We start from the raw sequence: 27,035 nt of genomic DNA on the forward strand, positions 1-27,035 counted from the left end.
TCTGTTTGCATCCCATCATCATGTCTACCCAATCCCCATGCTACTCATTAAGCCCTGGTAGCAAATGAAAAAAGCATGTTACATTTACACAGAAACACTACATCAACACAGACTTAAGATGATACATGAAAACACATGATATTCAGAGCAATGCTAGTTTACTCATCAGGTTTTGTGGTTCTGTTTATAGAAACTACATCCTATTATATCGCGTGATCATACATGAATTCACGAGATCCCGTGGGTCCATGTGACTTCAGTGGTCCGTCATGGCCTGCAACAAATCCGGACCTGGTGGGTGTTGACGGACTGCGGATCACGGAGCACACACGAAGCGGAGTTGATCCGCAGTTGGTGGAAGTCAGGGGTAAGGCCTCCTGCACACTGCCTGTGTGGTGTGAGAATGGCATTTCTGTTGCATGGCATTTTCTTGCGATGTTGCTGCTAGCCTTGTCTGTACACATGTATGTTTCTCAATGACTTGTGATTCAATAACTTGTTAATTGTTAATCTGGACTGGAAATTAATCAGATCATCTAAAGGGGGTGGATTATACTAATTAATACCCACATTACACCTGAAATACCCACAAGATTTGAATGATCCTTTGGAACTGAAGTGCTTGGGAATCCCCATCAGTCATTCAGATTTGCCCAAGGTACTTGTGAGATAGGCTCTATCTTTGTCTGATTGATGGTACCAACTGTAATGGAGTCTGTCAGGCATCAGGGGCTCTTCACTGTAAAAACAGAATATAGTTTCTAGCTGTGATGGCCGAGTGGTTAAGGCGTTGGACTTGAAATGCAATGGGGTCTCCCTGCGCAGGTTCAAACCCTGCTCACAGCAATTTCTAACTACAGAATAAATAATAATTCAGTGAGATATAGAGATGATGTTTTGAGAAATTACAGTTCATTGGTGGTGCAGATCCCTATGAGTTGGCTCCCCCTTCTTAGATCTATGAAGACACAGTGATTCTTATTTCAGTTGCATATCGCGATTTAGTCAACTAATATTAAATAATCACTGTATTAATTTTCATTCCAGCAGCACTGAAGACGTTGAAATCAGGCAGTCAGTGCCCAAAGTGCCAGTGCTAGTGTTTGCTTGGCAGTTTCTTTTAATAATATCCCCATGTATTCTTGTTACCACTGCTGTCGTATTTGTTTGTTTTGCCGTGCGTATGTCCTGTGTTTTTCTTTTTTTGTATGCAAATAGCGCTGTGCCGGTGCTTGCGGATGACTGGTGGAGGCAGCCCACACCCAACTCATGATTGGCTGCAGCTGTTGAGTACAGGATATTTAAAGAAGCAAGATGGCGGACGTCAGGGGGGAAGAGGCCAGCAGGCATTCCTCATCCTCCTCGCCTCCCAACCAGCCGGCCACACGTTGTCTTATTAAGTTGATGTTGGTTCAGTACTTTTCAGTTTCCTATGTGTAACGGTGGACCTCTAGAAGTGTTTAGTTTTTCTCCTGTTTTTCTCAGTTTATCGGCACGGCGCCACAGCACGAAGGCGTAGGCAGACACGTCGAGGATGTAGTGGAACACGTCGAGGGGCCAGCGCGCCATCTTCCTGCGGCAGCTGTACGTGCCCGCAAGCTTGTCCCCTGTGTGCGTGTCCAAACAAGAACATGGAACATGGAACGAGATGGAAGAAAAAATTTAAAAACTACACACACACACATACAAAGACAATTGTACGGCAATGGTAAACAAAAAAACAAAACAAAATAACAACAAAGCAATACAACACCTCGAAAGGGCACCAGCTGCTCGTCCACCATCATGTCGGCGCCCGGATTGTAGAGGCGAGGCAGCTGCCTGTCCACGTGTCCCACACCTCTCGTACGGCCTCATTGCGGGACCGGTACACGCCTCCAGCTGAAGAGGAAGTGATGCAGCGGTGCCTAGAAGCTGAGGAGACAGGCTTAATTGCGGGTGGTGGAACATGTCTATGTCTGTGGATCCTCATGGAGGCAGCTTGATTGATTGTTATGCTCCCTTATTTGTGCGATATAACCGAGATCTAATTTTTTATCAAACCGGGTTGGGAGAGTAACCTTTCTGTTTACTTTTTGACACACAAAGCAAGTAACGTTACTCAAAGAAAGTTACTGGCTGGGAATCAATGCCATATCAACTGCTTGGAAGGCAGCTATGCTCACAACTATATCACCATTGTTGGACAATATAACATTCACTGCAAATCTTGCAACACATCTGGTTATAGAGACTCAAACATAAATGCTCAGAGATGCATCGGTGGCTTCCAGTACCTATGAGATATTAACCAGGAGGGTACGTTCCCTAAACGTTAGTTTTTGGTTTGGTTCGAACTAACCTTTAGAGAACCAAAAACTAACGTTCCCTAACGTTCTCTAAACGTTCTGTGTTAGTGGGGTACTTATCGCTGTCAAAAGGTATGGTGTTATGTTTGACAATGATACTCAATACAGGAAACATGACAATGCATAATATATTTTTTTTTTCTTCAAGTTTGTCTTTTTGTCGTTAATGGCCACAAGTGAACAGTTCCTTTCTGCCTTTGACCGACATATTTCAGCTTGTTTGTCCAGCCCCTGAGAGAGAACAGCAGAGCAGAGTGGCGCAGCGGAAGCGTGCTGGGCCCATAACCCAGAGGTCGATGGATCGAAACCATCCTCTGCTAATTCCTATACTTTGTACCAGCAGGAAATATATTTCCAGTCTGATGTTTAACGTAGTGTCTGTTGCTGCTAGTGTCTGAAGTGAAATGTCTCCGCCGGCTGAAGAGTAAACTTAATAGTTTGTCAAATTCATTTCATCCATAAAAATAGAAACTACAGTGCTAATACCTGCTGTAACACCCATACAAACTGGAGCATAAAACAATAAATACATCACACTACAGTTAATAAATACTGTAAATAGAAACATGTAGGTTGAAAATGCTTGTTGTGCTGTCTACCAGTCAGATTACCACAGGAAGTAATATCTTTAGCAGCTCTTTTAAAGACTCTACCATAATACCTGCTGGAGATGCCAGGTCCTCATACAGGTAAAGCATGCGCTCTACCACTGAGCTACATACCCTGAAGATATTCAGTTTTTTAACTTTTTTCTGAGATAGACTTAGACTTATCTTTATTAATCCTTCTGGGAAGACTCCCGCAAGGAAATTGAAATATCACTGAATAAAAGAAAAAACCTGGGTAAAACATGTCATGTTAATGTTGTATATGGCTTCAAAACCTGTAAATACAACTGTGGTGGCTGGTAATCAAACCTGGGAAAAATGCTTGCACTGCTATGGTATAATACATAGTCAAAAAGTAACATATCTGTTGCCTTTCTGCTGGACAATACAACGTTTACTGCAAATCTTGTAACAGACTGAAAATAAATGCTAAGAAATACATTGGTGGAGGCTGGTGGCTTCCAGTAGTTATGAGATAACACAATATTATTCATGAAGGTACATCTGCAATTTGGTGTAGTGTCACATGTTGTTGGTTTTCTACCGCTCTTAAAGAATGCCTCTCGTTGTCGGCAGGATTCGAACCTGCGCGGGGAGACCCCAATGGATTTCTAGTCCATCACCTTAACCACTCGGCCACAACAACCTGAAACACAGTCCTATACCTGTTTGGATGAATGTTCATAAACATTTCAATTGGTTAGTAATACCAGACATGGACAAAGTGCAAATCATAGTCTGTGGATAGTTGTGGATGAAGTTTGATTGATTGATATGCTCCCTTATTTGTACAAGAGCTATTTTGTAACAGAGATCTAATGTTTTATCAAATCCGGTTGGGCAAATAACCTTTCTGCTTACTTCCTACTTGTTTTTGCATTTGTTCAGAGCTATGTCTGATGATGAACTCACTACCAGGACAACCCCAAAGAGAAGCACTTATGAACCCAATAATTATCAGTGTCTCCATTTGAGATGATCTGAATGTGATTACAATGACATCCATCTTCAGTTAGTCTGTAGCATTGTCATGTTCAACTACCCCAACAAGTAGCACGTACTGAATTCAACAGTCAAGTCAATGTTAAAGTTAGGATACTAAGAATGACTTAGAAAACATTTCAACATTGTTCAACCAGTAACAAGGGAGAATATTATTTTTAAACATTTCTATAGGGAGGTCAGCAAAACTACCCGTCTGTCTGTACAGACTACAACTCAACCCTTTTTCAAACCTAAGCTTTGTGAGTAACGTTTCCAGATGTCTTTGTGTAGGTGTTGCAGAAATGCTGGAGTAGTGTGGATACGTGGCCTAAATATAACAACACCTATGCGTTGTTATAGGAAAACGGTATTAAATGATATATAGTCCAAGAAAGACAAAACTTTTACATTAGCATTGAGCATGTTCCTGCTGTCAAAGGGAGCTTTACTGTGACGTAGGATCACCTACCTCAGGATCCAGGAATCCACAAAAACAACAAATGAGGCTAAAGAGTTATCTAAACATTTGAATTAAAACATGTATGTGCATGAGTGAAGACAATGAAACCTGTACTCTTTCTCTATCTATGTTGTTTCTTCTTGCTGACATAGTGTCAAATGTTGTCTGGCTCACTGATGACTCGACTGCACCATTTAATTGTATAACTCAGTGTTAAAAATTAAAATAAAAAACGAACATGTTTTCTGCCCGGTTTCCAATCCGGGACCAGTTTCAGCAGAGTCTGATTTAAAGGAAATGGTACTCTTTAAAAGTGTTGGGGTTCTAGTGTTAAACTAATGAGGAAGAATCTGACAAATCTAAATGAACCAAAAACAAGTCAAGGAACTTAATCTTTCAAATGTCACACCTGTATCAGTCAAGTCCTGACCATTCCCTGACCGGGAATTGAACCCCGGCCGCAGCGGTGAGAGCGCTGAATCCTAGCCACTAGACCATCAGGGAGTCACATCTATCCAATTCATCTTTGTAGATGTGAGTTTCCTTGTGTAAATATGAAAAGTGACGTGTAAAAAAAAAAGCTTTACAAATTTTGGGAAAAACCCACAAAGATTTAAGAAGGAAAATCAGAGGGAGAAGACGGGGACCGATCGGTGGCAGAAGACGGGGACAGATCAGAGGGAGAAGACGGGGACAGATCAGAGAGAAAAGACTGGGACATATCAGAGGGAAAAGACTGGGACATATCAGAGGGAAAAGACGGGGACATATCAGAGGGAGAAGACGGGGACATATCAGAGGGAGAAGACAGGGACAGATCAGAGGGAGAAGACGGGGACAGATCAGAGGGAGGAGACAGGGACAGATCAGTGGGAGAATACGGGGACAGATCAAAGGACCAACACACGGAGACTTTGATTCCTAATAATTAAACTGAAATAATAAATCTGTCTGCCAGGAGAAGATGGGGACAGATCCGTCTGGGGAAGACGGGGACAGATCAGAGGACCAACCCAAAATCACGAAGACAGAGACAGATCCTTTTATTCGTCCTTATTTCTTGTTGGAGAACAGAAGAACTCAGTTTTGTTTTTATTTTTCTGTTTGCGTCCGTTTTAAAACCCGAGCACCTTATTTAAGTTTAGTTGCATGAATGTTTTATTTTGAAAGAGTGTAAAACCACTTCCTAATAAAACAGGTTGTACTATCTGAGGTTTATTCATAAAGTGTGTGTGCGTGTACTTGTGCGTGTGTGTGTGTGTGTCAAAAAAAACAATGATTCAGTTTGAAATATATTTTCATCCACAAATTACTTTTAGTCTTCAAAGCCTCGTAGTAACTCATAGAATAGTATGTCAAAATATTCAAAAAATCATAGGATAACGTGTCGAAAATTGATAAAAGTCATAGTATAGTATGTCGACAAATTCCTAAAAAGTCATACTATAGTTTGTCGAAATATTTAAAAAAAGTCATAGTATAGTATGTCAAAAATTCATAAAAAGTCATAAACAGTCATAGTATAGTATGTCAAAAATTCATAAAAAGTCATAGTATACTATGTCAAAAATTCATAAAAAGTCAAAAATATCATAAACAGTCACAGTATAATATTTCAAAAACTTCATGAAAGTCATAGAAGAGTATGTCAAAAGATTCACAAAGTCGTAGTATAGTATGTCAAAAAATTCATAAAAAGTCACAAAAAGTCATAAAAAGTCATAGTATAACATGTTGAAAATTCATAAAAGTCATAGTTTAGTATGACAAAAAAATCATAAAAAGTCATAGTATAGTATGTCAAAAAATTCATAGGATAGTATGTATTTAAAAACATAAAAATTCATAAAAAGTCATGGTATAACATGTATAAAATTCATAAAAGTCATAATTAAGTATGTCAAAAAAATCATAAAAAGTCATAGTATAATTTGTCGAAAATTCGTAAAAGTCATAGTATAGTATGTCGAAATACATAAAAAGTCATTGTTTAGTATGTCAAAATCTTCATAAAAGTCATAGTATAGTATGATGAAAAATGTATAAAAAGTCATAGTATAGTAAATTGAAAAATTCATAGTATAGTATGTCGAGAAATTCATAAGTCATAGTATAGTATGTCAAAAAAATCATCAAACTCATAGTATACTATGTCAAAAATTCATAAAAAGTCATAAAAAGTCATACTATGTCGAAAAATTCGTAAAAAGTCGTAAAAAGTCATTGTGTGTCGAAATATTCATAAAAGTAATTGTTTAGTATGTCAAAAAACATAAAAAGTCAAACTGTAGTATGTCGAAATATTTGTAAAAATTCATAGTATAGTTGTCAAAAAATTCATAAAAAGTCCTAGTATAGTATGTCGAAATATTCCTAAAAAGTCGTAGTGTAGTATGTCGTAACAAGTCCAAATTTATAGTTCTTGCTGTAAAACAAGAAGAATCTAAAGTCCTCTGGAGAATGCGGGCATTGATCCCGCTACCTCTCACATGCTAAGCAAGCACTCTACCATTTGAGCTAATTCCCCTTTTAAAAAAAAAGAGTCATAGTATAGTATGTCAAAAAATCACAAAAAGTCATAGTATGTCCAAAAATTCATAAAAAGTAATCGTTTACTATGTCAAAATATTCATAAAAGTCATAGTAATATATGTTGAAAATTCATAAAAGTCATAGTATAGTATGACAAAAATGTATAAAAATTCATAGTATAATATGTCAAAAAAATCATAAAATTCATAGTATAATATGACAAAATACTAATAAAAAGTCATAAAAAGTCATAGTATAGTATGCCAAAATATTCCTATAAAGTCGTAGTATAGTATGTCGTAACAAGTCCAGATTTATAGTTCTTGTTGTAAAACAAGAAGAATCTAAAGTCCTCTGGAGAATGCGGGTACTGATCCCGCTACCTCTCGCATGCTAAGCAAGCGCTCTACCATTTGAGCTAATTCCCCTTTTCAAAAAAAGTCATAGAATAGTATGTCAATAATTCATAAAAGGTCATGGTATGGCATGTCAAAAAAATTAATTGTATAGTATGTCAAAAAAATAAAAAAAGTCATGGTATAGTATGACAAAAATTCATAAAAAGTCAAAAAAATCATAAACAGTCATATATAGCATTTCAAAAAATTCATAAAAGTCATATTATAATATGTCAAAAAATGCATAAAAAGTAATAGTATAGTATGTCAAAAAATTCACAAAGTCATAGTATAGTATGTCAACAAATGCATAAAAAGTCAAAAAAGTCATAGTATAGTATGTCAAACATTCTTACATGTCAAAAAAATTATAAACAGTCATAGTATAGTGAGTCAAAATATTCATAAAAAGTCACAGTATAGTATTTCAAAAACTTCATAAAAGTCATAGTATAGTATGTCAAAAAATTCATAAAAGTCACGGTATAGTATTTCAAAAAATTCATAAAAGTCATAGTATAGTATGTCAAAATGTCATAAGTCATAGGATAGTCTTAAAAAGTCATGGTATAACATGTATAAAATCATAAAAGTCATAGTTTAGTATGACAAAAAAATCATTAAAGTCATACTATAGTATGTCAAAAAAACGTAAAAAGTCACACTGTAGTATGTTGAAATATCCTAAAAAGTCTATATATATATAAGTATACTATGACTAAATAGTCATAAAATGTCATAAAAAGTCACAGTACAGTATGTCGAAAAATTCATAAAAAGTCATAAAAAGTCATAGTATGTCAAAAGATTCTTAAAAAGTCGTAAAAAGTCATAGTATGTTGAAATTTTTCATGAAAGTCATTGTTTAGTATGTCGAAAAAAACATAAAAAGTCATAGTATAGTATGCCAAAATATTCCTATAAAGTCGTAGTATAGTATGTCGTAACAAGTCCAAATTTATAGTTCTTGTTGTAAAGCCAGAAGAATATAAAGTCCCCTGGAGAATGCGGGCATTGATCCCACTACCTCTCGCATGCTAAGCAAGCGCTCTACCATTTGAGCTGATTCCCCTTCTTAAAAAAAGTCATAGAATAGTATATCAAAAATTCACAAAAGGTCATTAAAAGCCATAGAATGTCAAAATATTCATAAAGTCATAAAAAGTCATAGTTTAGTATGTTGAAAATTCATAAAAGTCATAGTATAGTATGAAAAATAAATTTAAAAAAAATCATAGTATAATATGTCAAAAAATTCATAAAAATCATAGTATAGTTGTCAAAAAATTCATAAAATGTCATAAAAACTCATCGTATAGTATGTCAAAATATTCCTAAAAAGTCGTAGTACAGTATGTTGTAACAAGTCCAAATTTATAGTTCTTGTTGTAAAGCAAGAAAAATAAATGTTGGTTATGCCGAAATAATGTCGGTTGCCTGTTAAGGAATACCTTTCGTGGTCAGCGGGATTCAAACCTGCGCGGGGAGACCCCAATGGATTTCTAGTCCATCACCTTAACCGCTCAGCCACGACAACCTGAAAAGCAGTGTTTTACCTATTTGGACCAATGTTCATAAACTTTTCAATTGGTTAGTAGTAGTTAACAGACACGGGCAAAGTGCAAATTGTAGTGCACTGCCTGTGTCTGTGGATCCTCGTGGAGGCAGCTTGATTGATTGATATGTTCCCTTATTTGTACCATAACAATTCAATTCAATTCAATTTTACTTATAGTATCAATTCATAACAATAGTTATCTCGAGACACTTTACAGATAGAGTAGGTCTAGACCAGTGATTCCCGAAGTGGGAGCCAGAGAGGGGGGGTCGCGAGTTGATTTCCAGAAATAAAATAAAAATTTAAAAACGATTAGAAATAGCATGTTAGCCATGATTTTAACACAAGATAAAACTAGTGGATAAATTTAAAATAAAACCAAGCAACTAAATAAAAAGGGAACAGCTGTTTTGATTTTCTTTCTTTCCGAGTAGCGGTCTCCAACATTAACACTACAACTGCCGGGATTCCAAAAGTACTGGAACCGCAAGACTCTAAACTCTATAATCTGTCATGATAAATACCTAATTGCAATTTTAATGCAGGTACTGTGTTAGGATATCTTTAGAAAAACGAAATAACACCAAAATGTACAATTTAACGTGTTTAATCATACAGTTGAGTTGCCCAGGTGCTTCAATAACTCATATCATGGCATAGAAAAACGTAATTATTCCATTCACATCTGAAAAATATGGTATGTAAACATGCAAATAACACCTAAAAGTATTTTCTTTGAACATTTATAACCTAACCTAACCTGTCACTGCCTCCGTGTTGGTGTCTGCCGTAGTGCGCATTGCTCCTCGGACCGCGTCCCCCCCACCCCGGGGTTCGGACCGCGCCCCGCTCCCTTTCCTCCTCTAAACTCGTGTCTCAGCTCCTCTGCCAGTTGCTGCCTGAACTTCCTCCAGACAATGTCCCTGCTGGTGCCCTCCTTGGAGAGGATGTGTGTGATGATTCCAGCCAGTTTGAGGATGTATAAAGTTGTATAAACACGTAGGCAGCCCCCGGCCATCTAGCTCCGTGTACCGCTCCTTCCACAGAGCGAGCGCCCGGCGCTGCCTTCTGGTCCAGAACGGAGTCCATCCACGCCGTACTCATGGTGGTAGCAGCGTTACCAACCCGGGCTTTACCTTCGCCCCATCGCTGATGCCCACAGTTGTTACTCCAGACCGATTAAAACCAACACCACGAAATACCGAATACTGTATGGCCGAAATAGGTAAAAGGGATTTTATTTTTTTGGGCCTAGTGTGTAATGTATATAAAAACTATTTTACATTAAAATATAGAGCTTTTTAACTTGCTGTGCTCCAAACATACTGCACATCCACCTCATTAGGTGAGATTAAGTTCAAATTAAAGTAATGAGTAAATTACTGTAGAATAATGTCATGGCTGTTGTGTTATTTTGTGTCGTCAATATGCTCATGTTTGGATGGCCTGTAGTGCGTGCGCGGTTGCGCGCAATGTTTATAGTGGGGGGGGTCGCGAGTCACTTGCACCGTTACTTTGGGGGTCGCGGGCTGAAAGTTTTGGGAACCCCTGCTCTAGGCTATGCCCAACAGTTAGTGGCAGTAATGCAACAAGTTGTTATGCCAAACGCCAATATGACAGAAAAGAGGAACACACATCTGTTCACTCCCTATCTCACTCCCTATTAAGCCCCTTTGTACCAATCCGGAAGTTTCTCGAGACTGGGAGTTCTCCCTTATTAGACATTTGCTGGCAGTCAGAAAAACAATGTTATGATGGGGGCGGTCCCTGATATTCCCAGGTGGCACGAACGCACCAAAAGGACACCCACAGAGTCCTGGGGTGTGGTCTAATCAGCCAGATTAACTGGAAACACCTGTGTGGGTGTTCATCAACAGATAGGAAACAGGTGTGTGTATGTTTCTCTAGACGGTATATTAACTCGGCTTTGAACTAGTCCACTCAGAACCGATAACAGGACTCCTAATAGCTACTGCAGAACATGCTGTTTGTCTGGGTTTGCGTTTTTGTTTCTGCTTTCACCGGCCGCTTTGTAACCGGACAATCTCCTCCTCCTCTGCCTCCCGGTAGCCCACAAGAAGTCCCGGTGAACCGCACTGATGTTTTAGAAGCGGCGCAGTTTGCTGTGGTTGAATTCAACAAAGCCAACACAGAAGACATGTTTAATTACGCAATTCTGGACATTACATCGGCTCAAGTTCAGGTAACGTTAAACTTTATTTTTCTACTATGGAAGAGGATTATGGCCAATGTCAAACTTGTTACTTAATCTCTGAACTCATGCGTTTTCTTCTTTTTGACATTGGCCTTAATCCTTTCATATTCAATGACTTGCGTTGTCTTATTGGTGCTCACATGTCTGAGTCCTGTTTACTGTAACTTTAGGTTGTCCAAGGTTTGAACTACTTCCTGGAAATGCTCCTGGAACGTACAACGTGCAAGACCGGCAACACTGCTGCTATCAAAGGCAACGCTGCTGCTAGCGACTGTGATTCCAACTCTGAACCCAAGGCAAGTGTAAGACTTCAGGTTGTGTTTGAAACTCAGGGAAAAACACACCTTAAAGCCCAACACAGGTTTGCCCCAGTGCATCAATGTCAATGTTAAACAAGATGCACTAATTGTTTGCTTTTTTTCTATATTTCAGGAACTTAAATGCACCTTCTCCGTTAATGTAATCCTTTGGGAAGATTCACGAGTCCTTTTTCAAAAGGAATGTAAAGTCAACCACCGATTCTGACTGACGTTGTGAATAAACTTATTGAACTGGGTTTCTGTGCCAATATTTATTAAAATGGGCCACTATAAACCAGGGCTGTCATTAGCTCACAGATATGCCACTTCTGACTTGAGTCACACATTCCAGTAAGTGACTAGGGAAGCTTGTCTGTGCTGTAACTGCTGCTAAATGGAGACGAGACTACACCGCCACAGTTCTAGGGGCTCTGCATCTTAGAGATTCCACTACCTAGACAAGAAATACACATTTGTATATATTTTGCTGTTGGAATTTCAACTCTGTGGGATTAAAACTCATGACTAAATGGTCTGAATATTTAGTTAGCTGTTAATGCCCCACCTGGTAGGCATGGTGTGAGTCTAAAGCACGACTGAATTGGGAACTAGAGATGCACGCTGGAATCTGACTGTAGCTAACATGCCAACAGCGGCTCCTGCTGTAATGCTCTGCTTGTGTCAGATACATAGCTGATAAATGGAGATGCAACCAGTCTGCAGAAGGACTCTTCATTGAGGCCCAACTTGTCCAGACAACTAATACTTTTAAAGTTCAATTCTTTCCCTTTTGTGTTCTCGACCGACCTTCAGACCCTTTTCTCTGTTCCAGGTTCCAAACTTGGTAATGTAAAAACCATTCCCCAGTCTAATGTGTTTTTTTTACTACTTGACGATTCCCCTATAAATTAAGTACGACCCTCTTGAGACCCCCAGGTTAAGAACCCCTGAGCTACTGTACTCAAACACATTTCATTGTGGGAAGGTTGTTCTATTTAGTTCTTTTCATTCCATACATTCTTAGACTCTGTCACTTCTGTGTTCTTTCAGTTATTTAAACCATTCAAATCTTCAGCTCTTTAAGAAAAGCATGTACGTTTAAAGTCCTTGTTGTGCTGTCCATCAGATTACCACAGGAGGTAATATCTTCTGCAGCTCTTTTAAAGACTCTACCATAATACCTGCTGGAGATGCCAGGTCCTCATACATGTAAAGAATCAGCTCTACCACTGAGCTACATCCCCTGAAGATCTTCAGATTTTTTTGACTTTTTTCTGAGAGACTTATCTTTATTAATCCTTTTGGGATGAAATATCACTGAATAAAAGAAAAAACCTGGGTAAAACATGTAATGTTAACGTGTATATGGCTTCAAAACCTGTAAATGCAACTGCAGTGGCTGGAAATCAAACCTGGGCAAAATGATTGCACTGCTATGGTATAAATCATAGTGGAAAAGTAACACACCTGTTGCCTTTCTGCTGGTCAATACAACGTTCACTGCAAATCTTGTAACACAGACTGAAAATAAATGCTAAGAAAGGCATTCATGGAGACGAGTGGCTTCCTGTACCTATGAGATAACACAATATTGTCAATGAAGGCGTTTTTTTATACTGTGATGAGTCATCGGTTTGCTACCACCCTTAAAGAATGCCTTTTGTCTCAATCTCAGAAATAACCAAAGAATCACAACTTCCATTCATGTGCTTGTGCCAGTATTCAACCACCTGAAAGTCACTGTATTTTCAGCATCAGTTGTGTTTTGTTTAAAAAAAAAAAAAATATCGTAAAAACTAACAATTTGGTCTTTAATCTTAATAAAAACAATGTATGTGGAGACCTATGTACAATCAATCTCAATGTCCAGATGTGTTGCAAGAATTGCAGGGAGCATCGCCCAGTGATAATGGTATAGTGGTGAGCATAGCTGCCTTCCAAGCAGTTGACCTGTGATGGATTCTCAGCCATTGCAGTAGCTTTTTTTCAGTGATGTTACTTTTTAACTTTGATTTATACCATAGCAGTGCAAGCATTTTGCCATGGTTTGATTTCCAGCCACTACCAGGTTTAGACATTTCTCTTCAGACAGATGTAGCGGCAGATGTTTTTTTAAACAGCAACAGTCTGGACATAGACTTAATGCTGATACAGATCACAGCAATTAACAGAGTGTGATTTCAATCTACCTACCTTTGGGTTATGGGCCCAGCACTCTTCCGCTGCGCCACTCTGCTCTGCTGACCCAAAGGCCCAAACAGCATGCTCCACCCGTCAACCAAACATCATATTACACAGTATTTAAAGCACCTCAAAGCAAATTGTTAAACACCAGCTCCTCTTTAAATACCAGCCCAGAAAACTGCAAGAGAGGCAGGAACTCTGGCACTCTCTGACCAAGGGGAGTAAGACCACCAGCGTGCCAGTTGTTACCATGACTGCTGCAATTGTTAATCCACCACCACCATCACCTCTGCAGACCCAGGCCACGCCTCTAACTCAAGATTCTGATGCTTGCTTGGCCCGGGAACACATTGCTTGTGATGTGGATGAGGTGCTGTGGCCAGACCGCAACAGAAGAGAGGACGCAGCATAGTAGTTTTATTTTATTTATTCATTTTTTTACTGTAACTGTGTACAGTGAATTCTTCTGTTGTTTTGTACGTAGTGTATGTGCAACTTTGTGTTGGTTGGGAATGGGCTGTACACTGTGTACATTGTTTTTGTGGGACAAGTATATTTGTTACTGTGTATTTGTGTGTTCTGAGCATAAAAACAATATTCTCAAATATTTTACAACAAACCTATGTATGTACTGTCTATAGTAAGTGTATGGGAGATCGGGCTTTCTGCTCAGCTTGCCTTGGCTTGGTGGATCAATCCTATCCAGTAGCCAGTCAGCATAAGAGGTATAAGTACCTGGGAATCCGTGCTGCGCTAGCTATGCCTCGCAGAAGCATGTCTCAGATCACTGTGCGTCTGAAGATAGCGTCCGGTCATCAGTGGAAAGATGTTTCTACGTGAATAACTGCCTCCTGAGCCTGCCAACATCAAGGAATGCCACACTGCTAGTGGGCAAGCTACGGGCCCTCCGAGCCTCCGGAGGGTTGGAGCCGTGCCACTGGGCCAGTAATGTTTCCAGCGTAGTTAATCACCTGCCAAAAGAGGCCAGATCAGACAACTTGAGCTCTGGCTTACGCAAGAGGTAGCAGAGGCTGCAGTGTACAGCGTGCACAGTGTACAAAACACATAATTAGGCCAAATGAACAGAAATGGCTGATGAATGAACTCTGTGTATATCGTGGCTTAAACTTGCATTTCAATTATCATCTTAAGTCTGTGGTAATACAGTGTTTCTGTAACATGCCTTTTTCATTTGCAACCAGGGTTTAAAGGGTAGCAGGGGGATTGGGTAGACATGATGATGGGATGCAAACAGAGGTAATCTTTGCAACAACAAGGTGCTGCTAGGATTTGAACCCAGGATCTTCTGTTTACTAGATAGGCACTTTAACCATCTAAGCCACAGCACCTCTAGTAAAAAATGGACTAATATGTCTTAATTTGTCTTTTACCTTGTATAAGCTAAATATACAGTATTCTGACTGACTGTATTGGGAGTAACGTGTATTACAGAGCCTTCACAGCGCCTGTCTCGTAAACAGGAGATCCTGGGACCAAATCCCAGCAGTGCCTTATTATTAGTTAACGTAGTGTTTGCATGTGGCGACGTATTCTTAGATTTTCTAGAGCACAAAAGTGACATGTAACGTTGTTTTGTACATAACATTACAACTTAATAACAAGTCTGGCTTTTATACAGGATTGAGTCTATACATGTAAATACAGTTAAGTGTATGGCATGGAGACTGAAGTTCAGTAAAAAAACTCTGGAGTTTTTTTTTTTTTTTTTACACCTTTATTGTGAAGATTACAAAGTTTTTAACTTTATGAGCTCTTTCAGTTTTACGTGTCTCAGGCGCTGTAGCTTAGTGGTTAAAGTGCCTGTCTTGTAAACAGGAGATCCTGGGTCCAAATCCCAGCAGTGCCTGGTTATCAGTCAATACTTATGTTATCTACACTACAAAGAGTTTATATATTTGTTTTTGCTATAATAATTAACAAGCATTATTTAATTTTGCCCAGTTGTGACCTGTTGAGGGCCAATAAATATCAAAAGGGAAATGGATTGTACCCATTTTGTAATGCTTTTAAACCTTTTTAACATTTTTTTTTAGGCTGACTGTGGTCCAGGTGTACACCAGGACCCTGTGACATCACTGTTCGGTGGGGTTTCAGGCGTGTGATGCTGACTGAGGTCAGAGGTGAAATAAACATGAACTTTACAGGCCAAGGCACTTTGGGCGCTGACTGCCTGATTTTAATGTCTTCGATGCTGCTGTAATAAAAATTAATAAATTGATTATTTCACTGTAAACCCTAATAAGTTCACAGAACTCAAAAATTATTTTGTAACAATTAAAATTAGGGAGTAATTCACTCAAAATGTTCAATATTTTTCAACTTAAAATTAGGGAGTAATTCGCTCAAAATGTTCAATATTTTTCAACTTATAATTAGGGAGTAATTCTCTCAAAATATTCAATATTTTTCAACTTAAAATTAGGGAGTAATTCACTCAAAATGTTCAATATTTTTCAACTTAAAATTAGGGAGTAATTCGCTCAAAATGTTCAATATTTTTCAACTTATAATTAGGGAGTAATTCTCTCAAAATATTCAATATTTTTCAACTTAAAATTAGGGAGTAATTCACTCAAAATTTACAATATTTTTCAACTTTAAATTAGGGAGTAATTTACTCAAAATGTTCAATATTTTTCAACTTATAATTAGGGAGTAATTCTCTCAAAATATTCAATATTTTTCAACTTAAAATTAGGGAGTAATTCACTCAAAATTTACAATATTTTTCAACTTTAAATTAGGGAGTAATTTACTCAATTTTCTATATTTTTCAACTCAATGTGGGACATGCACTCAAAATGAATTCTAAACTGGAATACTGATGTCGGCCCACTACATAATTATAATCAGCAAATAATGTTAGAAAACATGAAAATGACACCACAGTGACAATTTAACAACTTTTATTAATCAACACAATGTGCTTTTTAAAAGGCACGAATCAAAGGAGCTCAAAACTCAAAACAAAGCGCTTGTCATAAATTAAAATAAAAAGGAATTGACCCCATAAAAACAAAATGGGTTTTAAAGTGCATGTTGTGAATGCGTCAATGTTGTGATATTCATATATTAACAATCACTGCATTAAATTTGAAGTAGGAGAGGCAAACAGTGTCATCTTAAATCTGAGGTAGAAAAAAAAAAAAAACTTCCAATACTCAGCTCAACAAATAGTCCATTCTGAGTGATTCACTCATTGGACAAATCATTCTTCAGCGTCAGTAGACGCCCTTTCAGTGGTTTGTTGTCTTCAAGACACATCACAACTTTTTGGATAAATGTGAATGTAAGCTCGAGATTCTTTGGGTACTGTAGGTCTAGTGCATAGATGTACCCAAAGAGCAGGAGAAATGAGTCTGCCAGATTTGTGGGACCACTCACAAGTATTTCATCCTCCACGACAATACAGATGCTCTCAGGGCTGAAGAGGGCCGCATCAGTAGTGTCATCCGTGACGACTGTCAGGAGAGCCACGGGGGTGTCAGTGAGGTCTGGACCATCTGCTGACTATAAAACACAAATAATACAAGAATGAGTTCAGCCCCTCAAGGATACAAATCATGCTAATTATTTATAGACATTATGGTCACTTAGCACTTAGACTGCAACCAAGCTACATGTTTTTACTTTTTTTTTTACAGTTAGTTTCACACTTATCTGTAAGTATACTTTTTGCTTATACTTACGTTTTAATGTATGTAATTTCTACATGTAAATTTGCAGAATAACAACTTAAGTAAACTTCATAAACAGGTCCTGGGGGCTATTCCAGAAAGGAAGTTCAACAAACTGAGCCTGAACTCTGAGTTGACTTGTGAAGTGAAACAGTTTTCAGTTCCAGAACAGCTGATCTGAGTTCGGTTGAAACATTCAACCACTTCTTTAAAAGGCTAATATAAAAGAAAGAGATTGTAAATTCAAAATGAAAAGACGACCGCATCTAAAACTCTGTCAGTGATTTTTATTACGTTCGCAGACAGAAAATGTCTGATGTCCCATAGTGAATCGCAGTATTGTAGCTCCATTGATGATGGCTTTTTACTAGTCGTCAGGCACAACCTCAACTCAGAGTTAACATACTCAGAGTCGACTCACCTAACTCAGATCAGCTGTTCTGGAACTGAAAACTCAGTTTCACTTCCCAAGGTAAATCAACTCAGAGTTCAGGCTCAGTTTGTTGAACTTCCTTTCTGGAATAGCCCTCTTGAATGGATAACTCAGAGTTTCCCTCATCTCAGAGTTCACTATGAGTTTTCACATAAACTGCTTTCTGGAATACACCCTGGTTCTCCTAGGGTTCTTTGAGTTATGTCAAACGTTTAAGCTGACTGAATAGCTAGGCAAAGGGATTGATAGTGAGGCCAGTACACTTACATTACAGGTCCTGAAGAACTTGGAGGCATCTTCACGCAGGTACACAGGAAGTGCACGAAGGACGAAGGCCCGTCTCATATTTACATCACGTTGATCCTAGATGGACAACAAAATATCCATCAGAATAGCAATTACAGCAATGCAGAGCAAACACTTAAAAAAAAAAATCAATGTGTTAACTAGCTCCATATTGTGATGGTGGTCATTGCTATAGATGGTAGATTCTGTATTTTGGGTGACCATTTCTATCTATTCTATTTTTCAAATTAAGAACTTTCTATTGTAAATACTTAAATAACTCATAAAAGGAAAACTTGAAATTGTAAATCAAATTTTACAAAAACATTAGTTATTTGGACTTCTTCAAATTGAAGCTGATAAAGCATCTTTTTAAGGTACCTCTTTCTGATAGAATACATCTTGTCAAGACGTCTATCTCTGATGAGACAACAATGTTGTGTTCATGGCATAATCACTTAACCTTGGGGCACAGTTGAGGCAATTCCTACTATGGCTTTTTACAGTTGTCTGCAAAAAATCTGTTAATCTGTTTCTGAATCGTGCAAAGTTAAAAATTCACCTGAAGGTCGTAAATCCTCACGAACTCGGCTAGCTCCTCCGCTATCTTGCTAGTCTTGGTGGCCTTGTCTCTGAACAAGGTGATGAGTTTTGGCGTGTGTCTGTCCAGCTCCTTGTAGAATTGATTGCGCAGGTTAACATTGTTGATTCGGTGAAACTCTGCAAACACCTGTACATGGACAGAATTACACAGAAATGTACACAGATGAATTAGGAACAGAATTGCAAAACCAAGGGCAATTCTATTAGGGATGAGTCAGAACCAAGGTCAAATAGAAAATTAATTGTCACTTTAATTTAAAACAGTCTGTATAATGTTGTCTAAAGGAAATTAAATTAATAAACCTTTATACTTTGTTTGCTGTGAATGGAAGAAAATATGTCACAGCGTGATGTGTTGTCAACTTTTACATCCGCCATTTGGTGAAATTTTGAGTCATATAAATATTTGATAAATCAATCATGTTCAAAGTGTGCATGCTAAAGAGTCATGTTGATTAATTGCTCTCAACATGGAAAACAGTAAAATATTAAAAGATTTTTTATACCTGTGACTCCATAAGTAGGGCTGGCCATCTGTCCACGACGTCTCTCACCCGTGGAGCAACAAGAGCTCCAACAATTTCTTGGCGACGAAGGGCATAGGTTGTGTTCATGAGCTTGCCTATGACTAATTGGTTTCTCTCAGTCTTTTCGACTTCATATAGGATTTCTTTTCTCATTGTTTCCAGAGTGGCTGGGGTTTGATCTTTTGGTAGGTTGATGATGTAGTTGACCTCAGCTTTTCGAGCTTTCTTTATGTTTTGATGGGGGTGATCATTGTCGGGGTTGTTTCGGCTCCGCCTCCCTGTGTTGATGGCTACTTCAGCAACCCCAGCTTTGGCCAGATTGTTACGGTAAGACGCAACCTTGTACCCTATGTGACGTTTCCATCCCAACTCTTCACCAGCCGTCATTCTTAGACATGGATGAGCTGTAATCAAAGCTTGAGCAGCCATTGCCAATTCCTTTTCATGTGGGTATGGTTTAAAACTGTAGATCATTTCTGCCATTTTCTTAAGGATTTCACTCTTCTGTGACCTCTTTAACTTCAGCAATTTTCCTGATTCTTCATAAATACGATTTCCTTCTTCTAGTATATGCTCCACTTCATAACCAAAACCAGGAACCACAAAGTTATCAGGCCAACTCTTCTGGCGCTGTAACGCAGGTACATGTGGGAGTATGTCTGTGTCGGAAGATGCAGTAGATGAGGTGTCACCTTCAGGTCTGATGACTCTCAATGTGCCCTTCTCTGGTAACTCCTGGATGTCCACAAGAAGACAAAGATCACCATCAAAGTCTGGATCCTCATAGTGCAGGCTAAAGTCCCCATCCAGTCTCGGCTTGAACCTCTCTTGCATTATTTGTTTCAGCTCCTCCACTGACTTTGGTCGCTCAAGTAGAATAAATTTCACGGCAGTGTCTCGTGCAACATACACACGCAGCACATGCTTCTGGGCAGCAGCCATCTTTTGGTTCCTAAACGACAAAAAACATGTTAATTTTCATGGAGAGTGAAAGTGTCACGCACAACATATACACGTCCACATACCCAATGGGCCACACAAACACTGGGACACCACTTGAACGATGGGATTTATGGAAGGCCAGCTGCTGTAGTGGGGCAGTTTATTCATGGACCCACTGTCCGCACAGCTCCAAGAGAATGCTGCAGTCATCTATTTACCTGCTTCAACAAATCTTCAGTGTAATAATATGAAACATTTGGGTGTCAAGAGCAATCTTCCATCTATGTTGTAAGCACAGAGAGGTGTTTTGTCATTTAGCTCTGATGGGGTGTGAACAGCCAGATTGTTTGGGAAAAGTTCGTAAGATCTCAGGTGTTCAATGTAGTGTGATATGTGTTCTTGGCAAAGAAAGATAACACTACCGTTGACCAGGAGAACCTGTTCAATTCTACAGTAACTAGGCAGTCCTCCATCTTGTCCCACAGACAAAAAACATTCCTACATCATAATCAGTTCCATGAATGCAGACCTTTGATGTGCTGTAAATAACATTGCTTTCTGTTTGTTGTTCAATGTATGTCTTGGCAACATTTGGAAGCAATGATACCAGTACAGAAGTGACATTTGATGTCTGCTGGCGAGGTTTGAAGAATCCTGACGCACTGAGATGGTATGCTACCATGTATTGATGCCTTTCTGCAAGTGTTTTTAACACATTTTTAAAGTTTTGTGTGTCGTGTACAACTCTCTTGAAAAAACGGTGTTTACCCTCGAATCTCATTGTCCACAAGTGTACAAGGGGCCCAAAACGGCGTACAAGGTCAGGATAGTGTTCAATGTAGTGATGCTTAGGACGGAGTTTAAAATCTGGAAAGGCTTCTTTCAGCATCTCTCTATGATCCTGTATCTTGGACTGTAAATACTGGATGGACTCTTCTGTGAATTCTGAGCACAGAGATAACTCTACTACCTCTTTTAAATCCATTAGCACAGTCCATGCTCCATCCTCTTGAGGAACTGCATTCCCAATTGTCAAAGGGAGCAGTCTAAGCAATGTGGCATTTTCATGGCCATTACCACCAATGCTTTTCTTTACAGCAAAGGTCTGTGGTATTTTATGAGGTTTGTCAAGCTTGTCTGTGTGCTGGTATGGAAACGATAGAATTTTCTTGTTCAAATATTCAAGGGTGAAGTATTTGCGACTGATCATCTCTCCGATACATAGGGAGAGCTCTACTGGCACAATGCCCTCAAAAAGATCGTGGAGGGCATCAGGTGGAAATCCAGTGACAGTATGAAAATGCTCTAGATGCTGGCTCAGGACACAATTTGCCTGAACACCATTTTGACTCTGACTATCCCCAAGCATTACAGCATGCACATCACTATTGTGGCTCTCTTTTGTCCTAAGACTGAATTCGCCACTTGCAACTTCATGAGTCTGAAGTTTAGCTTGTGTCGCTGTGCAGAATCTGCAAAAATATTCTGCTCGAAAAGATTTTGAAAAGCCTGCCAAATCATGGGCTGCAAGATTGTCAGACACCACACACATGACTGTTCCTTGAACTACCTTACCAATAGACTCAATGAATACCCCATCTTGTTCAAGGGTACGGAGGTCTCTCAACAAAGGACCAAGTGCTTTTTCATAGCCAAATGTCTGTATGTCAGCCACTTTACATAAAGCTGCAAGCTGAATATCATGCAGGGCTGATCGGTATTTACTGGGAAGATCAGCAAGCGTCCAGTATACTGAACAGATTTTGTGTATTTTGCGTGATGTCCCAAGTGGATTGGCTATTTCAAAATCATCAATGTACAAAATGAGTGTTATCTTTAACTCATCTGAAGACAATATTGTGTTCTCTTTAAAGTACAAACCATCTTTGTGGCTTACATAATGACTTTTTTGTGCCACTTTTGTTTCTTTAATTTTGTCCAGAATATCTGTATGATTGAAGATTTTTTGTATCATCTCAAGAATGGGAACATGCACTGCTGTGTGTCCTGGCTGTAGCGGATACTGTACAGGCTTTACCACAGGGTAATTATTTTCGATGAAGGTTTTCCTTCTCTTGGTTGAGGATAACTGCTTCCCCTTAGGTGTGGCACTGACGATAACATTACTGTCCATGACAGTACTAACAACCTCATTTAGAAGTGTTTCACTGAAAGTGATGTCATGACTCTGCAAGACCTCTCTAATGGCACGTTTAAGCATCGGTTGGGACAAGGAAAAGATCCGAGTCAAATGTTCCACTATTTCCTGAGATGCCATGTCAGATACATGAAGAATAGATTGCATCTTTAGGAATAATGATGCCAAGTTATGGTTCAACTGGGCTCTTAAAGTGTCTACAGTCAGGTCCATAAATATTGGGACATCAACACAATTCCAATCTTTTTGGCTCTATACACCACCACAATGGATTTGAAATGAAACAAACAAGATGTGCTTCATCTGCAGACTTTCAGCTTTAATTTGAGGGTATTTACATCCAAATCAGATGAACGGTGTAGGAATTACAACAGTTTGTATATGTGCCTGCCACTTTTTAAGGGACCAAAAGTAATGGGACAATTGGCTGCTCAGCTGTTCCATGGCCAGGTGTGTGTTATTCCCTCATTATCCCATTTACAAGGAGCAGATAAAAGGTCCACAGTTCATTTCAAGTCTGCTATGTGCATTTGGAATCTGTTGCTGTCAACTCTCAATATGAGATCTAAAGAGCTGTCGCTATCAGTGAAGCAAGCCATCATTAGGCTGAAAAATCAAAACAAACTCATCAGAGAGATAGCTAAAACATTAGGTGTGGCTAAATCAACTGTTTGGAACATTCTTAAAAAGAAAGAACGCACCGGTGAGCTCAGCAACACCAAAAGACCCGGAAGACCACGGAAAACCACTGTGGTGGATGACCGAAGAATTCTTTCCCTGGTGAAGAAAACACCCTTCACAACAGTTGGCCAGATCAAGAACACTCTCCAGGAGGTAGGTGTATGTGTGTCAAAGTCAACAATCAAGAGAAGACTTCACCAGAGTGAATACAGAGGGTTTACCACAAGATCTAAACCATTGGTGAGCCTCAAAAACCGGAAGGCCAGATTAGAGTTTGCCAAACAACATCTAAAAAAGCCTTCACAGTTCTGGAACAACATTCTTTGGACAGATGAGACCAAGATCAACTTGTACCAGAGTGATGGAAAGAGAAGAGTGTGGAGAAGGAAAGGAACTGCTCATGATCCAAAGCATACCACCTAATCAGTGAAGCATGGTGGTGGTAGTGTCATGGCGTGGGCATGTATGGCTGCCAATGGAACTGGTTCTCTTGTATTTATTGATGATGTGACTGCTGACAAAAGCAGCAGGATGAATTCTGAAGTGTTTCGGGCAATATTATCCGCTCATATTCAGCCAAATGCTTCAGAACTCATTGGACGGCGCTTCACAGTGCAGATGGACAATGACCCAAAGCATACTGCGAAAGCAACCAAAGAGTTTTTTAAGGGAAAGAAGTGGAATGTTATGCAATGGCCAAGTCAATCACCTGACCTGAATCCGATTGAGCATGACTTTCACTTGCTGAAGACAAAACTGAAGGGAAAATGCCCCAAGAACAAGCAGGAACTGAAGACCGTTGCAGTAGAGGCCTGGCAGAGCATCACCAGTAGTGGATGGATACCCGACCCGGGCCGGGTTCGGACAGATTTTTAGAAAGGATGCTCGGGTTCGGGTTGGGCTCGGTCACATCAGCGCGATAAGGCATTGAACATTTTGAATTTAAAACAGCTTATTGTGTAGGTAATGGCGCTTGTTGCCCCGTGTGCATTGATGCGCTCATCTGTTGACATTTCCGAATGCCTTCCTACAATTGCTTAATAAAAGCGGGCTTTCCACACAAACAAACGTACATGTGTCATTAGTATGAGAAACAAATGTGATTTTAACTGTGGTGGGCTAGGGTCGGGCTCGGACATAAATATCTTAATGCCTGTCGGGCTCGGGTCGGGTTCGGTTACTGCTCTGTCGGACGCGGGCCGGGCTCGGACAGAAAAATCCGGCCCGATCCGCACTCTAATCACCAGGGATGAAACCCAGCGTCTGGTGATGTCTATGCGTTCCAGACTTCAGGCTGTAATTGACTGCAAAGGATTTGCAACCAAGTATTAAAAAGTGAAAGTTTGATTTATGATTATTAATCTGTCCCATTACTTTTGGTCCCTTAAAAAGTGGCAGGCACATATACAAACTGTTGTAATTCCTACACCGTTCATCTGATTTGGATGTAAATACCCTCAAATTAAAGCTGAAAGTCTGCAGATGAAGCACATCTTGTTTGTTTCATTTCAAATCCATTGTGGTGGTGTATAGAGCCAAAAAGATTGGAATTGTGTTGATGTCCCAATATTTATGGACCTGACTGTATGTCAGACTGACTGTTTACCTCATTGAGATCAAATGTGTCCGCAGACCCTGCACTGTGACTTTCAGCAGGTTCCCCAAGACTTTCTGCTGCAACTACACCTGGGGCACTATCATTGTCTGCCAATACAACACATTCACCAAAGTCTGAATCACCACCATGTTTTCTACTTTTGTGTGCATTAAACGCTGAGTAGCTATTTGTTCTGTAATTACAGTTCTTGAATGGGCATGATACCATTTCATGACTTCGTAAATGACTTCTCAAATGAACAAATAGAATCTCCTCAGAAAAGGGCTGCTTGAAGTTACACAAAGGACATGTAAAAAACCACATGCTCTTTCAGCTGCATCTACTCTACATGAATCATTATGAGATCTTGACAGATGAGCTTTCATTGCTTCGAATGACGGAAAAGTACAAATACAACTGTCATAGAGACATGGCAGGGGGGACACTCTTGAATATTGGCTATGCAGTACAGTATAGTGCCAAAATAATTGTCCCCGGGTATTTGAAGTTGCAGAACACAACTTGCACTTCCACTCCATTGGGCCAACTTCAGCCTGCAATTTAAATATTTTCAATTAAAGTCTAAACCATTTCAGCCCTGTTTTGCACTTTTGGCTATTCAAAAATTTAATAAAAAAATAAATGAATAAAAATGTGTGTAAAATTTGGAATGAGGGGGGGGGGGGGGGGGGGGGTAATGATTAGGCCAACCAGTTGACAACACATCAGTAATTTGATTAAGTCTGTTCTGCTGCAAAAATCTTTTTTAAAATTCAAATTAGTACACAAAACTCACCTATTGGCACCTGTCTGATGACGAAACGCTGACTCTTGGTAGCACTTTTTGTGGTCCGATATCTGTACACAACATGCACACAAAGATGATTTGTTAATGTTCAAAAACATTTTTAAAATACATAATGATAATCAAATTTAAAAGAGTGAATATACAGATAAAATTTCCAAAGCAATCAAAAACATTCACTGTACACTAATATAAAATTTACACTAATTATAGTAAAAATTAAAATGTTAAATGACGAGCAAGTTAGTTATTAACAAGCAAAGCATCAAAGTTGTGTACTTATAGATCTGCTATTTCTGATGTTGATGTTTTTGTTTTTAACAAAGTATTAATAATGGGTTCAAGTGATGGACCTCACAGTTAGTCATAGCAAAAGAATGACTGAGGAAACACATGAAATAAAACCAATTGTTAATAACAACATTTCATGAAACATCCTACCTGAAGTGTTTAAACGATTTCGAGATGATCTCCCAACCACACACTTGAGCCTACGAAGAATTTCAAACACAGGCCTGGTTAGCATCATGACAACACTAACATTATGAGGTTTAGCATTGCTCGTTACACACACACACACACACACACACACACACACACACACACACACTAAAATATTGACTGTAACGCGGACACTTATTGTAATAAGTAAGCTATACTCACAGTACGCACGTGCATTACCGCCGAACAGCGAAAACAACAACCCGCAAAAAGAAGGAAGCTTGGACCTTCCTCCCGGGCAAACATGCATTTTATGAACTGTAGTTCACCCGGGAAACCCGCCAATAACGTTACACCGTTGGAAGATTAATTAACATAACGTATTTGTCACGTACAACAACTTCTAAAGTTACAATTACTTGGATTTGTAAAATATTTACAATAAATATTCACTGTGCACTTTGCACAAATGTATTCCCAGTTCCAAATTTAAAACTATCTCTCTATCCAAATTCAGTAAAAAAAAATAAAAACAGACAAAAAACCGTTAGGGTTACTTACCAAATCAGGGCTGATGAGAAGACGGCGCTTAAGAAAACGAGGGCAATAAGACCAATGACAAAAGCTGAGGTGGTGGTGGTTTGAAGCGGAGGGATAAAAGTGCGCATTGCAAACAAATAAAAACAAATTAAACAGTGTTCCAAGTCCACACGGGATAGCCAAAACTTCACCGCATCAAGGCAAATTCAAGATGGCTGACTCAGCTTTCCCGAGGGAGCGATAAGACCCGCCCACCAGAACGTCATGACGTCGAAAACACCAGGGCGCCACTGTATGGTTCTTAAACATTTTGAGCGTTCCACAGAAATTAGCTGTAAAATATTGAGCCCAATTCGATTAAAGTGGCATAAATGTCAACAGAGCTCAACACTTTATAGTTTGGTCAACTGCAAAACAACATTTGACTGTGATGAGCTTATTAGTTATGAGCTAGTACAACTGTTAGGGTTTACAGTGTTGATATTAGTTGACTATATGCAACTGAAGGAAGAATCACCGGGTCGTCATGGATACAAGAAGAGGGGACCCAACTCGTAAAGATCTGCACCGCCAATAAACTGTAATTTCTCGAAATATCATCCTTCCCTATATGCCTTGGATGTTTTTCTGTTGTTTAGACATGGCTACATTCACATATAGTATCCAAAGTGCACAATACTGCTCTGTACTCTGTTCAGTTGTTTATACCGAGTTCCTCCAATATGGCCGCGCATCCAGG

The 27,035-nt window shown here is 39.1% G+C and overlaps 2 protein-coding genes and 4 non-coding genes across 6 annotated transcripts; 4 read left to right on the forward strand and 2 right to left on the reverse strand.

Annotated features, from left to right (window-relative positions):
• The first annotated feature begins 764 nt into the window (after positions 1-764).
• On the forward strand, positions 765-846 carry trnas-uga (transfer RNA serine (anticodon UGA)). Its single transcript has one exon. It is a non-coding gene; the product is annotated as a tRNA-Ser (tRNA).
• Positions 847-2,596: 1,750 nt separating this feature from the next.
• Positions 2,597-2,668, forward strand: trnam-cau (transfer RNA methionine (anticodon CAU)). The gene has a single exon. It is a non-coding gene; the product is annotated as a tRNA-Met (tRNA).
• An 852-nt stretch (positions 2,669-3,520) lies between these two features.
• On the reverse strand, positions 3,521-3,602 carry trnas-aga (transfer RNA serine (anticodon AGA)). Its single transcript has one exon. It is a non-coding gene; the product is annotated as a tRNA-Ser (tRNA).
• A 7,155-nt stretch (positions 3,603-10,757) lies between these two features.
• On the forward strand, positions 10,758-13,998 carry LOC116677449 (cystatin-C). The gene is made up of 3 exons (XM_032507930.1): positions 10,758-11,091; positions 11,274-11,405; positions 13,756-13,998. Exons 1-3 carry the CDS (start codon positions 10,870-10,872, stop codon positions 13,996-13,998), a joined length of 597 nt encoding a protein of 198 aa, XP_032363821.1. The 5' UTR covers positions 10,758-10,869.
• A 1,382-nt stretch (positions 13,999-15,380) lies between these two features.
• On the forward strand, positions 15,381-15,453 carry trnat-ugu (transfer RNA threonine (anticodon UGU)). The gene has a single exon. It is a non-coding gene; the product is annotated as a tRNA-Thr (tRNA).
• A 1,098-nt stretch (positions 15,454-16,551) lies between these two features.
• Positions 16,552-20,074, reverse strand: LOC116677450 (uncharacterized). Its single transcript, XM_032507931.1, has 4 exons — positions 19,112-20,074; positions 18,565-18,732; positions 17,985-18,080; positions 16,552-17,117 (listed from the first exon to the last, which is right to left on the reverse strand). The coding sequence occupies exons 1-4, from the start codon at positions 20,072-20,074 to the stop codon at positions 16,800-16,802; spliced, it is 1,545 nt and encodes a 514-aa protein (XP_032363822.1). The 3' UTR covers positions 16,552-16,799.
• Positions 20,075-27,035: the final 6,961 nt, after the last annotated feature.

This window comes from Etheostoma spectabile, unplaced genomic scaffold (assembly GCF_008692095.1).
Source record: "Etheostoma spectabile isolate EspeVRDwgs_2016 unplaced genomic scaffold, UIUC_Espe_1.0 scaffold00005105, whole genome shotgun sequence".
Lineage (NCBI taxonomy): Eukaryota > Metazoa > Chordata > Actinopteri > Perciformes > Percidae > Etheostoma > Etheostoma spectabile.

What these genes read in the sequence shown, in the direction of transcription:
- LOC116677449 (XM_032507930.1), top strand. Translation starts at nt 10,870, where the DNA reads ATGCTGTTTGTCTGGGTTTGCGTTTTTGTTTCTGCTTTCACCGGCCGC. An exon ending in TTACATCGGCTCAAGTTCAG is followed by an intron (nt 11,092 to 11,273) that starts GTAACGTTAAAC and finishes CTGTAACTTTAG; the next exon opens with GTTGTCCAAGGTTTGAACTA. An exon ending in ACTCTGAACCCAAGGCAAGT is followed by an intron (nt 11,406 to 13,755) that starts GTAAGACTTCAG and finishes TTTAAATACCAG; the next exon opens with CCCAGAAAACTGCAAGAGAG.
- LOC116677450 (XM_032507931.1), bottom strand. Translation starts at nt 20,074, where the DNA reads ATGGCTGCTGCCCAGAAGCATGTGCTGCGTGTGTATGTTGCACGAGAC. An exon ending in CCCTACTTATGGAGTCACAG is followed by an intron (nt 18,733 to 19,111) that starts GTATAAAAAATC and finishes GTCCATGTACAG; the next exon opens with GTGTTTGCAGAGTTTCACCG. An exon ending in TGAGGATTTACGACCTTCAG is followed by an intron (nt 18,081 to 18,564) that starts GTGAATTTTTAA and finishes TTGTCCATCTAG; the next exon opens with GATCAACGTGATGTAAATAT.